Genomic DNA, 14,520 nt, shown 5'->3' with positions numbered 1-14,520 from the left:
TTCATAATATTATAAACATTTCTTCAAAAAGAAAAAATATATAATTACGATGACAAAAGAATATCATATATAATATATTATACTCCATTCGTTTTAAAAGAATGAACTTCTTTTCCATTTATTCTGATAAAAAGAAAATGACCGTTTCCTTTTTTTTTTTTAACATTATTTGTGATATTTTATCATCAACCATATAAAAGTTGCAATCGGAAAAAAAAAAGAGTGAAATGTACGATCTGCTAAACAGATGGTACAATAGATCCCGAGCTCACAGTTGTGCGCCATTATTGAACTACAAAATCTACAAATACTGAAACGCAGAAACATATCACCACTCTTATGGCTCTGCTATCGTCCTCATCGAAGGGAGTGGTAGTATCTCTGCCGGTGCTGCTCCTCTCCGGCGCCGCCTTTTCCGCCGTATTATTCTTTTTTCTTTTCTCCTCACCACCACCGTGTAATTGCCCTGTCGCTACAACCACCGCCGTCAGTGGCGGTGGTGGCTACAGATCCGGCACCGGAGAACGGATCTCGACGTCAACAGAGGATATAGAGTGGGTGAAGAAACAGATCGAAGGTAATGGACTCCATATGGCGGATAATGTGCTGCGCAAAGGGATCAACCCTCGTACTCGCCAACAACAGCTCCAGGATCTTCTTCAGTATGAAACTTCCTAACTCTATTTTTCACACTTTCCTCCATGCTTGGATTAATTTGTGATTTTGTGCATCTGGTGAGGTTTTGAGTATTTCACACTCGGCTTGTAGTGTAATTGCATAGAATATCAAACTTAGTTTTCTAACTAAATTTTTTTTTTGCATAATTGAGGATTTTATTGCGATCATACGGTGAATGACCTGTGAAGTCTGATTTAGTAGTTGAAAAGACCATGCCTTTATCGTGATTACTAATAAAATCTGCCATTTGTAGAAATTCCTGGCAATTGTTTGGTTTTACTGGAAGGTTATTTCCTCTCTTGTAGTACTAGGTGACACTGGTTACTGAAAAAAGATAGTGAAATGAAGAACGTTATTCATGCTGTTTTAGTAATTTGTTCCTGACTTCTGTTTATGAGGGTATGAATTTTTATGCATTTGCTGAGGAACAACCTATTATCTGTTTAGTTTTAATAAGATATGTAATCTAGAAGGGAATAATGTATAATGTATATGATGAGTGCTGGTGATGACGGTCTTTGATCTGGAAACAAAGAAAGATATATAAATTGCTTCGGTAGGGGAAGACTGGGGTTCCATTTTATTACTCCCCATGGGGCTGGTTGGTAATTAATAGAAGGATAAGTAGATGATTAAGAAGATATCGGTATTGTTCATAAATAAAATTACCATGTTTAATCAGAACATGAAGAATATGATTAAGGAGACATTGTGCTTCGATAAGTGTTAGTAATAAAGAATGAGAAACAAATAAACTTATTTTAGAAGTTTTCTCTTTTTTGGTTTCACCTCCCTCTCCCTTTATAATCTTTTCCTTGAAAAGAAAGAAAATATGCTTTTAGTACTCTCAGTGATAAACATGAAACTAGGCTCTAATGAGAGATAAATATATATTATAGTTTTAAATTTCTTCTCATGATTTCATCACCCTTGTTTGTTCTTTTAGCTTGGGAAAGCGATATAGTAGTTGTTGTGGTTGTTATAAAAATAATGCATAGACATATTTGGTTTCAGAGCATGCCAGGAAATGGAAATTTATAATTAGGTGTTTTCCTCTTGTATGCAGCTTAAGTGTTGATCAAGTGCTATTGTTAGTGGCTACTCAGTAGTAGCTCGGCTTGTCTATTATAACTTCTGTCTTCTGCAGGTTCAAGGGCATATCACATTATGAAGGAGAACCGACGAATAATCACACTGCCCTTCCTTGTCCCGGTGAACTCCTCGTAGAACAACATCATAGCAATTATGGAGAACCATGGGCAGGAGGGAGGGATGTTTTTGAATTCCTTGCAGAGTCAGCCCATCTAACCCCAAATGCTCAAGTTCTAGAGATCGGATGTGGTACTCTTCGTGTTGGATTACATTTCATCCGGTATCTGAACCCAGAACACTTCCACTGTCTTGAGAGAGATGAACTTTCTTTAATGGCTGCATTCAGATATGAGCTTCCGTCTCAAGGCTTATTACACAAGCGTCCCCTTATTGTTAGAGGTGAAGACATGGATTTCAGTAAATTTGGATCCGGAACTATGTATGATCTGATATATGCAAGTGCTGTTTTTCTTCATATCCCTGATAAACTTGTTTGGGTTGGTTTGGAGAGGCTAGCTGCTAAATTGAAGCCTCAAGAAGGTCGAATCTTTGTGTCACATAATATCAAGTTCTGTTCACGATTGGGAGGAGAAGAATGCACAAAGAGGTTGAATGCTTTAGGACTAGAGTATATTGGCAAGTTTACACATGATAGTTTGCTATTCAATCACTATGAAATTTGGTTTGGGTTTAGGAGATTCAGAGCTTGAGGTTGTGTCACAACTTGTGTGAAGTCTCACAAGCTATCGTGAAACTGCATTTGAAAGCGCACATTCTTTTGCGACAATTCTTTGCTGGAATTCTGGCACGAAACAGATCTTTGTAGCACTTGTGTGTAAGAGATGCTGCAATTTCTCAAATGGAGGTGGAACGTCATTTACAAAAAGCTAACTCCTAAACTCGAAGAATCGAGCATTAGCTGCAGAGGCTGATCATGTGATGAAGAAACAATTTCACGTAGACCAGCTGATATATGAAAACAAGGTTGATCTGTAGCATACCTGATTTGTAACTTTTGTTGTATCTTGAAACTCTAGTTGTAGCAGGCTTTTTCATTATCTGCTATGTTGTGCATTATTTCAGTCACCGCTTATGAAACAAAGTGACTATTTGTTATTCTTGCTTCTTGATTTTGTTTAATGCAATTTAGGATTACTGTCAATCTTCCAGTGTCAAGTGATTTGGAGATGTCCCTTTCTGTACCAACAATGCAAATGATTTGTAGAGATTCTTGGTATCTGGCATTTGCTACTCAAATATTGTATGGATCACTTGTTAATGATTCTGGTCTAGTTCCATGACCTGTTAGAAGTAGAGGCGCTCTGGTGGAATCTTCAGACCACTTTTTTTGGTAAAATGATCTGCAATTCTCCAGAATATTTTCAATCTATTACTCCTCACTACTTTCAGAAAATAAAAATTCAGATATAAAATGACTGAAAGAGAGATGATCCTCATCTGTTGGGGGGCATGTTTTCACTGTTTAAATGTAAAATACATGATACTTTGCCTAACAATTGAGAAGAAACTCAACAAAACTGAGAAAAGGGATTCATTGCTTTAGCCGTATTGTTAATAGTATGTAAGAATGATGCAACTAAAAAGGAACAGTTGCAAGTACTTAGGCCTCTCCAAAGGGAGGATTGAAATTATTTCGATAAGTATGATCCTCGTATCTTGAAGGTAAGACAGCACCGTGTGATGGTAGGCTATCTATTACATCAAGTACTTAGCAAATCCAAACACCTAAGCGCTAAGAAAGTTACCAGAAATCATCTTCAAATTATTGAAAACTGAGATGTCTCAATGCCAATGGACAACCTTAGATGTCTCAATGTCAAATCAATATGTCAAAATCTCCATATTAGAAACCAAACGCACAGCATTTCTAGTAAACAAACTTGTATTGCAATATTTCCTAGTCATCGTTCCGCTCATAGTGCTGTTGTTTAAGCACATCTATCTCAACTTCTATATTGAAGACACCTTTTGTGGGAATGGAGTGAATCTATTTGTAGTGCTGAGAGACTTCCATTACCACCTTGTCCATGAACTGGCATTTCTTGTCAAATCCCCACCCCGGATTGCTCTGTAAGATAGATAACTGTCAGATATTACGTCACAGTTGAAACATGCGAAACAAGTGTCCAGGTAAAAGATGAAACAATGACAAGACATCTTTATCTTTTAGATACATGATCAATTCAAGAAAAAACAAGCAACTAATCCATAGAACTAAATTACAGTCTTCAAAGGAGACAAAGGCCTTTGATATAAAAATGAAAAAAAGAAAGAAAGATGAAAATACAACATACCAAGTGTAATCCCACAAATGGGGAAAAGAAAGATGATAATGACTGATAATATTCAAATATAACACTATAGTTACTCTTTTATAAGTAAATAGAAGACGATGACTAGTCATAATAGTCATTTTGGGGTGTGTGTGTGGGGTGGTTGGTGTGGGGGGGATAACCTATCTATACATGACACATTGTAGTAAATTTTCCAATTTCAACATTTTACATGGCAAGTTTAAGATCACAAGAATCAAAGGACGACACACGTCTTTAATTTAAGTGTTGAGTTTCATACTGTTTTTTACTAATTATGATGGGATAACCACAGAACAATACATAGAGACTAGTACCAAATAAGATGATTGATTCCCTCATTTTGTAAGTCAGTTTTTCATTTCTTTAATGCTCAGAGAGAAATCTTTCATTCTTAGACCAGTTTTCTATGTCTTAACATTCAAGTAATGAGGTTTCATTCTTATTAGACTTAAAATATAATTAAAACAAATAAATGTTTGGAAGTCTCCAGCAGGTCCTTAATGCTGATGAATACAACCTTACCCTTAATCCAAAAAAAAAAAAAAAGCAAACGAATGTTTGATAATACTTGACCTGTAGAGACAAAACAGCACGCTCTGTGAACCGCTTTACTGAATTAGGTGCACTCTCTGGAAGAGTTTTTGCTACTCTTTCCAGCTCTTGTTGCTGTTGCTTTGCCGTTACTCTATCGGGCCCACTGTAGTAATCAACTATCTCTTTCATAAGTGGGACAGTCTCCATAGTTTCTTTGATGACTTCCTGCAAGGAAAAAAAGGATGTGAAGTCAGCTAAAGAAGATGATCAACAAAGAAGAAGTTACCAAGAGATTAACTGCTTTATTTTTTATGATCATCAAGTCAAACAATTTCTTTCCCAAGCGGGATAGTGTCCAGACTTACTGCAAGGAAAACAGAATGGGTGATTCTGCTGGTTCTGGAGCTTATTGTATTATTAAGGGGAAAAGGTTATTTAGAGATGTTTGGTAGCTAGTTATGAAGTTAGTTATCCATGAATAAAATAAATATAACGGTTGGTTTGCAATTAAGAAACTCACATAACTAATTATAAGTTATGTATAAGTTATGACGGAAAATTGGTGTATTATCTTGTGCGGGGTAAAAGATGGAATAACCAATACCTGCATAACTAATACCTGCACGACGACTCCTTGGTGTTAAGAGCCATTGATTTGTTGCTTAAAGAATGTGAAGGAACGGCAATCGTTTCATGGGTGAAGACATAATGTATTTTGAGCAATAACACAAAGTGATTCACGCGCGAAATGGCTGGTTCTCTGAAACTCAACTTGGAGGGGTCGGACTTGGACTCATATCATTGTATATTGGATGCTAAAATTAGTTATTTTAAAAGCAATTTGATTATTATGGTACTAAATTTTATACATTAGACTTTTTAGAAAAAAATCCTTATATTATGCGCTTCACCTAAAAAGAAGGCTTCCCCTTGTTTCTCCCTTGTCACTCCAAACCTCATGGGCCTTGTTGCCTATTTGCGCTTTTTGTTCACAAAACTGTGGTTATTTCATAGATGTTGACATGAGTAAGGGAAGAGGCACAACTTGAACTACCTTGCGGGAGAACCAAGGGATGAGCAACACTAAAGGCAATGTTCTCTTAATCTCATAGCATAGAGTTTACTTCTGTGTATGAATCAAAGTCTCCAACTGTGAAAGAATGTCCCTAGTAGGGGATTGCTTAGGCCCATGAAGTCTGAATACCCAATCAGGAAAGAAGTCTAAATTGACATTTTTAGTTGATCCTTCTTAATAGGAAAACTAGCCTAAACACTTCCATAATAAAGCTTCATCTAAAAGCTCGAGACTTTTGAACCTGCCACTATATACAGTACAATCCCCAAAGGTTCAGGAATAAAGAATCATAGAACAATCGCTATAACTACATGTACTTGGATCCTTCTACAGTCAACAGAGTTTTATTTATTAAGGCGTCTAGGCATAGATATGTATACTAAATTCCACTGAAGCTTGGTATCATTACATCCAGAAACCTGAAAACTTGTGACGTTGTCAAGCTAACATTCATATAACCACATCAATACTAGTGTAGTTCGTGAATCAGGCGCACCAGTCTCTCTTTCTCTCCTAATTCAATGAAATCAATTATTTTGCTATAGAGAGGTCAAGGCATAGCAGTGGCCTTTTTTCTTAAATAAAGAGTAACAATATTGAAAGTTCTTCACTAACCAAAGGGCATCACCTAGGCTTACTTTTTGCATATAGGACTAATACTTTAAGCATAAAATGCAATGTGAAACTTTTGGAGTTGAGGTAAAAGCACTAGATTCATGGGTGATATGCCATGAATTGTCAGCTAGAAATCAATTAAGTCCTCTCTAAGTTTATGAAATTAGTGCGATTAGGACATCGATGTACCGTACAATGTTTGCTCAAACGTCCTGGGCATACATGAAGTATAAAAGCATAAAAACAATGAAGATCTTACAAGCACACAGTTCAAAAGATAGATCAAATCACAAATAGAGGAAATGACGATATGGTTTAAGAATCTAATATCATGTCAAGTAAGGTTTGGCAGGATTCAGCAAGTATAAGATCCTTACAGGTTTGACTAAACATAGCTGAGGCAACACAAATATAGCAAATGGTTTATATAACAGAACGCAATATGACAAAAGTAGAAGCAAGTTAAATCCCGTTTTACCTCCCACTCTTCTTGATCTTTAATCCCTTCATATGCCATGAGGAATGGCTTCATTTTTTCAAGAGCATCACGAAGAGGAATTGGAGGTGTCTCATCAATATCAGGATTGCTTTCAAAGTCTCCCATCAGGTACTCTGGTTCACACTCTATCTGCGGGAAAAAAGTAACATCAGAGAACTATATAAAGCAACTAAAATTACTTGGATGAAACAAATCTTTCAACAAGCCAAATGTTACCATCATGTTAGTGTGAAGGGCTTCTAAGTATGCATCATCCATGGGAGAAGGCAACACTCTGGCACTCATTTCTTCAAAGCCTTCCGCCAATGTGTTCATACTTTCAGGTCCAAGCTTCGCAGCCAACTTCTCCCCATCAGCATCATCACCTAGATAAAAGCCACTCTCCAAATTACCATCTCCTCTCTCCTCATCCCGACGACCTCTTCCTCTTCCTCTACCCCTTCCCCTTCCTCCTCTGCCTCTCACCGCACCACGACCACCCCTCCCTCTAAAACCTCCTCCCATTCCCCTTCCACCACCAACATCACCATCATCACTTCTTGATAATATCCCTACAGCCTTTTTTACTGCATCCTCCCTACTCAACCTCTGGGGAGGTGGACTGCTCGCTCTCTCCCCTGAATCTGCAACTTTCTGCTGCCGAGGCCGGAGATGGCGATTCTCTTCCTTAGGCTTCTCAGAGACAGAAGAAGCCGTTTGCAAGGGCTTCCCTCGGCCCGCACCAGTCAAAACTGATATTACACTAGAAGGGAGATTTGAATCATCTCTTGGTTTTGGAGCATTTGAAGAACTAGAATTTGAATCAGTTGTTTCTTCTTCCTTCGCAAAGAAAATCGGTTTCCTCAGTGGCTGCTGCTGCTGTTGTTGCGGCTGAGGTGGTGGAGAAAACGGGCCGATCCCACCTCGGCCACGGCCAGCAGGAGTATTAGGGTTATCAACGAAGGAGTGAAATGAGGGAACAATTGGGGACGAAGGTAATGGTTTACCTCGGCCTCGTCCATGTCCAGTTCCAGATGGAGTAGCAGGAGTCGATGATTCCGGTTTGGAGTCTTCGGATGCGGATTTTCCCGGACTAAATCCAAAGTTTGGGGAATCGGAACCTCGTCCCCTGCCTCTACCACCTCCGCCGCCGCCGGAGAAAGTGGAAAAAGCGGAACCCGATGAGGCGGTGATGGGTCGGCCAATAGAGCAGTGAGAAAGCTTGCTTAAGCTTCGTCTCATTTCTTGTGAAGTAGTGTTAATGAGATCCCAAAGAGGAATGGTGCTTCTTCGTCTCCAGCACGAGGGTTTAACGACCCGGCACGAAAAGTGTTTCAAGTGATAGTTTTGGGTTTAGATTTTGTAAAAACAAGATTCTAATAGGACTAATTCGTAATTTCATGAATTGGATTTTAACACAAGTTTGTGATTTGCTACTTTAGAGCACACAATTTAATTTTCGGATAAATCAATCCCTCCAATTCTAATCAATAAAATAAAAGCTCATATAGCCAATCAATTTCATTTTCTAGTATATTTAGTTTGCCAATAAAAAAAATATATATATATATATTTGAATTAACTACTTACTTCATTTAGTATTAAAAATTCATATCAATACTAATAACCGAAATAAATACTAGTAAACGAAAAAGAATTAGTTATCATTTTTGGTACTAAACATAGAAAATGACTTATTAGTCTTATTATATATTGATTGGAGCAAACTCATCCGATTTATATTCATTTTCCTGATATTATCCTCCTTTGTCACCTCACATTAGTCTGATACAAAATTAGCAGCAAACTATGGATTCATCAAAAATCACTCTCCGTCCATACAGATCAACGGACGTTGATGATGTACTCTCATGGGCATCTGATGATCGCATAACCCTATCCACCCATTTCAGCACGTTGACTTCCAATGAGGCTGCGTTGAACTTCATCAACAACTCCTCCATACCTTGGCGTCGATCCATATGCATCGACGATCGATCGATCGGGTTGGTGGTGGCCCGACCTGGATCGGGTGATGACAGATGTCGAGCTGAGATAGGATATGTTTTAGGATTTGAGTATTGGGGACAGGGGATTACAACGGAGGCTGTGAAGATGGCAATTCCTTTGATTTTGGAAGAGTTCCCTGAAATAGTAAGGCTTCAAGCATTATCTAATGCTGAGCATAAAGCATCGCATAGAGTGTTAGAGAAGGCTGGGTTTACAAAAGATGGTACCTTAAGAAAGTATTTATACTTTAAAGGTGAAATCAAGGATGTTGTACTTTATAGTTTTCTTTCTTTCCACTGATCCTATACCTTCATGAACCTTCAACTTCATCCGTCGATAGTCTATTGAAAATAACCGATGTATTATGTTAGTATTGCGAGACTCTACTTGTACTTGTATATGGTATATTATACCTTCATGAAAATTAAAGATATATGTTTTCTACTTCTTTTTTTGTTTTTATTATTGATTATTGAGTTGTGTGCGAACAGACTCATCAGAATATCAAAATTATCAACATAATTTGAAAAGTATTTGAGTTAATTTATCTCTCTTTTATTACGATATATAGTTGTGGTCCGGCCTATTCCCACAGTCATTTTTCCCATTTTAAAATCCAAAGCTTTGACTAACAATTATAAAGAGTAGGTATTACTCCATTTATGTTACTATTATAATATGTTATGTATTATTGAACACCAACAAACCATCCAATCTCCAATTATTGATACTGAGAGAGAGATCTGTTCTACTTGAATTATAGATATGAACTCCTCAAGAATTAGTCTGCGTCCATTTAAGTTATCGGACGTCGACGATATGATGTTATGGGCAGGCGATGATCGCGTAACTCAAACCATCCGATGGGATACTTTGACCTCAAAAGAAGAGGCATTGACCTTCATCAAGGATGTATGTATACCCCACCCTTGGCGTCGATCTATATGCATCGATGACCGTTCCATTGGATTTGTATCTGTATTCCCAGGATCAGGTATTCTTTTGCTTTATTCTCATTTCACATTCCATTCACTAGCTCGACTGATCTGGATACCCTGTATCAGGTGACGATAGAAGTCGAGCTGATGTCGGATATGCTGTTGCTTTTGAGTATTGGGGGCAAGGGATTGGTACTGAAGCACTCAAATTGACGATCCCTCAAGTGTACAGTGAGTTTTCTGAAGTAATGAGGCTTCAGGCATTAGTTGATGTTGAGAACAAGGCATCCCAAAGGGTACTGGAGAAGGTGGGTTTCATCAAGGAGGGAAAATTGAGAAAATATGGATATCACAAGGGGAAATTAGTGGATCTGTTCATGTACAGTCTCTTATCCACTGAATCGATTTACTGATACCACTGGCGCAATTCTTTCTTAGCACATGTAATTGGAAATTAGTCATCGTTCCAGGTTGTTTTCACTGAAACTCCGGGGGACAATGGCTATTTTGAGATGAACTTTCTATCAAATTTATGAATTCTTGGAGAGATAATTTGAGTGCCATATTAAAACTTTGAAATCAATGTTGACCTATATCAGTTACTTTTAAAGAAAGTATAATCCCTATAGCACAACCTGAAGAAAAATATTAATTCCACTTCTGTTTCTTTTATAAAAAAATGAGCCTCGTTTACCCATTTTAACTACCAACTTTTATATAGGTATCCAGAACTCATTTAAGTAATTTGAATGGGTACCCATATAAATTACCCATGTTGCAATTTCTATCGTTATCGATGAAGAGAACCAGCAACAGCAAAGTTGAGTCTATTCAAAATCAATATTTTTATAAGTAACTATTCTTCCAAACAAAGGAAGAAAAAACAGATAATTTATAAGGTACACACTCTTTCGACAAAAGAAAAGTCTAATGATCACCAGCTCTTTCCATCAAAACTTCAGAACAGCAGAAATCCTGTCACAAGCAGAGCATCAAATGATTAACAGAGGAACCAGGAATATAGTACACATGTATGATATATGAAATGGAACTTAATATTCTTTTTTGATAAAGTCATCAACTTAATAAAGATGAGCAGTATATCATTTACTTACATATCTTGTTGAAAGCAACAATATCACAGCTCTGCACATACTCATTGATAGGCTCAACTGTTAGATAATTCTCAATGAGATCATCCACGGAGACCAAATCATCCACAATGGTAAGCATAATTTGCAGCTTCTTTATACCATATCCAACAGGAACAAGTTTAGCTGAAATGAAACCACAGTTATGCTTGTCAACAAACACCAACAATTTAATAAAATTTTCTGGACAAAACAGTGAACTGATGGAATAAGACACGAGCAATCAAGAAAGAAATGCTAAAAGCTATTGAAGTGATTCAAAAGCAATTGTCTCTCAACTCTTCAGGTAAAAAAATAAAATTCAACTCAATAGAACAAAAACAGAAACTCACATGCTCCAAAAGTCAATCCTTCCATAGTAACACTTCGAACTGCTTCTTCAAGCTTTTTCATATCAGTCTCATCATCCCATGGCTTGACATCCATGAGAACAGAGGACTTGCCAGCTGAAGTCAAATGAGATCAAAAGCAATGTCAGTCTTTGCTCATTATGAACGTCAAAGTTCCAACAAGTTTCTCCTCTTAGTGTTCGACTTGGTTGGTTAAAGGTAAGAAAGTCTTTACCGAAACGAAGCCACTAACTAGGCAGCAACAACACATGCTTTTCCAAGTTCTTAAATCAAAACAGATATTGAAAATTTTAGACAGGATAGTACAGTACAAACTTACATTCTTTCTTCTTCCCTGAAGCCTTCAATGCTGCAGCGCGTTCTTCAGCAGCTTTCTTTTCCTCTTCAGTCTCCTCACCAAATAGGTCAACGTCATCATCGTCGTCATCATCGTCAGCAGCTGAGGCCTAGAGGCAGTTAATCAAAGAGAAACAGATGACAGAAGATTATTTCATTGCAATAGTCCATTCACAGTTTCACATAGCATTATTCTGCTAAAAAGATATAAAGGGACTGACAATGACAAAAAGAAAATTCACTTTGTGATGCAATCCAAACAGCTGCACCAAGAATGAGAAGGCAACACAAACTAAATATCAATTCAGAACAGATAAATGTCACACCTTACTGTCATCAGCAGGGGGAGTTGCAACAGCCCCAGTGATGGGTGCAGACCCCTCTACAATAACACCAGCACCTACACCGGATACACCACTGCAGGAAAATGACATTCAGTGAGATCAGTTTGCTAAGGAAGGAGAATGTACTTAACAATTCCCAAGATACAAGTTGAAGAAACTAAAAATACCAATCAAACATACTAAAGGAAAATACAAAGTCAATACGCTCTTGGACTTACGAGATTCTCAAAAGTGCATCAATGTGCTTATACCACCTCAATGCATTAACATATTCAGCTGATGGAGGTTTTGCTAGATATGAATACACAGTGATATCATCCTTTGATGCTTGGTACCTGAAGACATGGATTAAACAACAAACATTCACATTTGAATACAATTAAAATAGCATCAGAGTAAACATGTAAATCACAATACAATAGTAACTCACTCACCCACTGATGTAACTGCGGGTCAGGAGGAAGTCGTCAAGCTTCTTGAGGCCAGATTCAGAGTTGACGTTCTGAAATGCAACAGCCATTGCTTGGTGCTAATATATATATAAGCCTCTCTGCAATTGTACAAGAATACAACATCAACACTTGCATTGTCCAACAATTAATACTAACATGTTGCGTATTTCACCAACCAACTCGGTGCACACAAACCATATATACTACCCGACTAATCTGACATTCCAGAATCAATGGAATTGTGAGAACATGTATTCTAGGTCTCCTTGACCAAAAACCCGTTAAAGTCGCAATATATTACCCTCACCTACGCCTAAAATCATCACCGAATGCAATGGTGTAATTGGGTGTGCCTAAATTTTGAAAGGCAACTACAAATCACTAAACAGGTATTAATAATAATATAAGAAAAAACTATTCCGATCTGGGTTTAGCTTAAAACTCCTCTACCCATCAATGCAATCCTGAAGGCGTCGCCGCCACTAAAGCAGTGGCTATAGGCCCAAGAAAAGTTACAAATCCGAATGAATAAAATTGAATTCAAACAAATACACAAGGATATATCATATGTTTCATGAGACTCAAATCTATATACATACGAAAACGCAGAATCGCACACAAATTCGAGCAAGAGGCAACATTAAACGAAGAATCAGTAAAGCGAATAGATGAAGGAGATACATACATTGGAAGAGATACAACAGAGCTGAACAAATGTGATGAACTGTGTGAAGCAGCACCCTATACTTAGCAGAATGTGTGCTCGGAAAGACCAAAATACCCTGGCTGAAGCCCTAACATCGACATGTGTTGAGGCCCATTAAACATAACTCTGTCATATTGGGCCTGCCTGAAGGACTTCCCCTGAGAAATAAATATACGAAAAATTGCAAATATGTGTTATGTATGTATTTACTATACAAATGCTATAAGTTTGAAATCATGTCCAAAAAACTTCATAGTTATTCACTAAGAACTTCTATATTTCATATACATTTGATATAATTGTGTTCACTAATACATATTGTATCCACTCACATATGTGATACGTTTGTATTCACTAATCCAAGTTGTTCTTTGCTATTCATTGATATAACTTATCTCCTCACTTCTAAAATTCGACTCAGTTCTCTTCTTCTTTTAATATTTAGTTATAGATCGTAAATTATATTTCTATTTTTTTTAAAAAAAAAAAAGTGAGAAATAAATTTAAAGTGATTACTATATTTTGATTGGACCAAACACACACTATAATTTGTACATTTTTTTTCTTATATAGAAGTGTATCCTACAAGGCTGAGCATAGATCTTACATCAGTCTAGCTAAATGGATTCATCAAGAATCACTCTCCGTCCATACAGATCAACGGACGTTGATGATGTACTCTCATGGGCATCCGATGATCGCGTAACCCGCTCCATCCATTTCAGTACATTGATTTCCAAAGATGAAGCCCTCACCTTCATCCACAAATCCTCCATTCCTTGGCGTCGATCCATATGCATTGACGATCGTTCAGTCGGAATCGTGGTGGCTCGGCCCGGATCAGGCGATGATAGGTGTCGGGCCGAGGTAGGATATGCTTTAGCAGTTGAGTTTTGGGGACAGGGGATTACACCCAAGGCTGTAGAGATGGCAATTCCTTTGATTTTGGAAGAGTTTCCTGAAATAGTAAGACTGCAAGCATTAACTGATGCTAAGAATAAAGCATCACATAGAGTGTTGGAGAAGGCTGGGTTTAGAAAAGAGGGTATGTTTAGAAAGTATTTTTACTTCAAAGGTGAAATCAAGGACGTTGTACTTTATAGTTTTCTTTCCACTGATTCATGACATTTATAACTTGCTTGCTTGGACCTGATATATTGTATTGTTAGTTTAAATACATTGATTGAATACTTTGAATTCAAAAGAAGCGTTGAGTTTTATCAAGAATCCCTCGCATATTCATTGACTTTCCTGGAATTGTAAAGCTTGGTATGCTGATTCGCAGAACAAGGCTTCTCATAAGGTTTTGAGGAGGCTGGATTTCTCTGCCAAGGTTCAATAACAAATTATACAAGCATTAAGAAAACTGCAAATGTGGTTGATTTTATGGTTTACTATCCAGAGACTATGGGGAAATACTAACGC

The 14,520-nt window shown here is 37.4% G+C and overlaps 6 protein-coding genes across 7 annotated transcripts; 4 read left to right on the top strand and 2 right to left on the bottom strand.

The window, feature by feature from the left end:
- The first annotated feature begins 148 nt into the window (after positions 1-148).
- Positions 149-2,932, top strand: LOC101248142 (uncharacterized). Its single transcript, XM_004230088.3, has 2 exons — positions 149-662; positions 1,826-2,932. Exons 1-2 carry the CDS (start codon positions 340-342, stop codon positions 2,478-2,480), a joined length of 978 nt encoding a protein of 325 aa, XP_004230136.1. The 5' UTR covers positions 149-339; the 3' UTR covers positions 2,481-2,932.
- Positions 2,933-3,309: 377 nt separating this feature from the next.
- Positions 3,310-8,545, bottom strand: LOC101247662 (uncharacterized). The gene is made up of 4 exons (XM_004230086.5): positions 7,046-8,545; positions 6,809-6,958; positions 4,680-4,865; positions 3,310-3,859 (listed from the first exon to the last, which is right to left on the bottom strand). Exons 1-4 carry the CDS (start codon positions 8,048-8,050, stop codon positions 3,779-3,781), a joined length of 1,422 nt encoding a protein of 473 aa, XP_004230134.1. The 5' UTR covers positions 8,051-8,545; the 3' UTR covers positions 3,310-3,778.
- A 72-nt stretch (positions 8,546-8,617) lies between these two features.
- On the top strand, positions 8,618-9,118 carry LOC109118983 (uncharacterized). The gene has a single exon (XM_019211182.3). It carries the CDS (start codon positions 8,618-8,620, stop codon positions 9,116-9,118), a length of 501 nt encoding a protein of 166 aa, XP_019066727.1.
- A 19-nt stretch (positions 9,119-9,137) lies between these two features.
- LOC101248425 (uncharacterized) lies at positions 9,138-10,308 on the top strand. The gene is made up of 2 exons (XM_004230089.5): positions 9,138-9,812; positions 9,883-10,308. The coding sequence occupies exons 1-2, from the start codon at positions 9,584-9,586 to the stop codon at positions 10,167-10,169; spliced, it is 516 nt and encodes a 171-aa protein (XP_004230137.1). The 5' UTR covers positions 9,138-9,583; the 3' UTR covers positions 10,170-10,308.
- Positions 10,309-10,577: 269 nt separating this feature from the next.
- LOC101247163 (elongation factor 1-delta 1) lies at positions 10,578-13,833 on the bottom strand. Of its 2 annotated transcripts, XM_004230085.5 has the most exons (9): positions 13,703-13,833; positions 13,075-13,253; positions 12,372-12,487; positions 12,156-12,272; positions 11,920-12,010; positions 11,577-11,703; positions 11,240-11,353; positions 10,872-11,033; positions 10,578-10,731 (listed from the first exon to the last, which is right to left on the bottom strand). In XM_004230085.5, coding segments are annotated over exons 3-9 (699 nt in total). In that variant the 5' UTR covers positions 12,458-12,487; positions 13,075-13,253; positions 13,703-13,833; the 3' UTR covers positions 10,578-10,729. The 2 variants fall into 2 exon arrangements, with proteins under 2 accessions (XP_004230133.1, XP_004230132.1); XM_004230084.5 differs by lacking the exons at positions 10,578-10,731; positions 13,703-13,833 and having other exon boundaries at positions 10,864-11,033; positions 13,075-13,215.
- Positions 13,717-14,322, top strand: LOC101257220 (uncharacterized). Its single transcript, XM_019211180.3, has one exon. The coding sequence runs from the start codon at positions 13,717-13,719 to the stop codon at positions 14,218-14,220; it is 504 nt and encodes a 167-aa protein (XP_019066725.1). The 3' UTR covers positions 14,221-14,322.
- Positions 14,323-14,520: the final 198 nt, after the last annotated feature.

The sequence above is a fragment of the Solanum lycopersicum genome, chromosome 1, assembly GCF_036512215.1.
Source record: "Solanum lycopersicum chromosome 1, SLM_r2.1".
In the NCBI taxonomy this organism is placed as follows: domain Eukaryota; kingdom Viridiplantae; phylum Streptophyta; class Magnoliopsida; order Solanales; family Solanaceae; genus Solanum; species Solanum lycopersicum.
The sequence above is the reverse complement of the archived record's forward strand: the minus strand, read 5'-3'. Positions and strand labels throughout refer to the sequence as shown.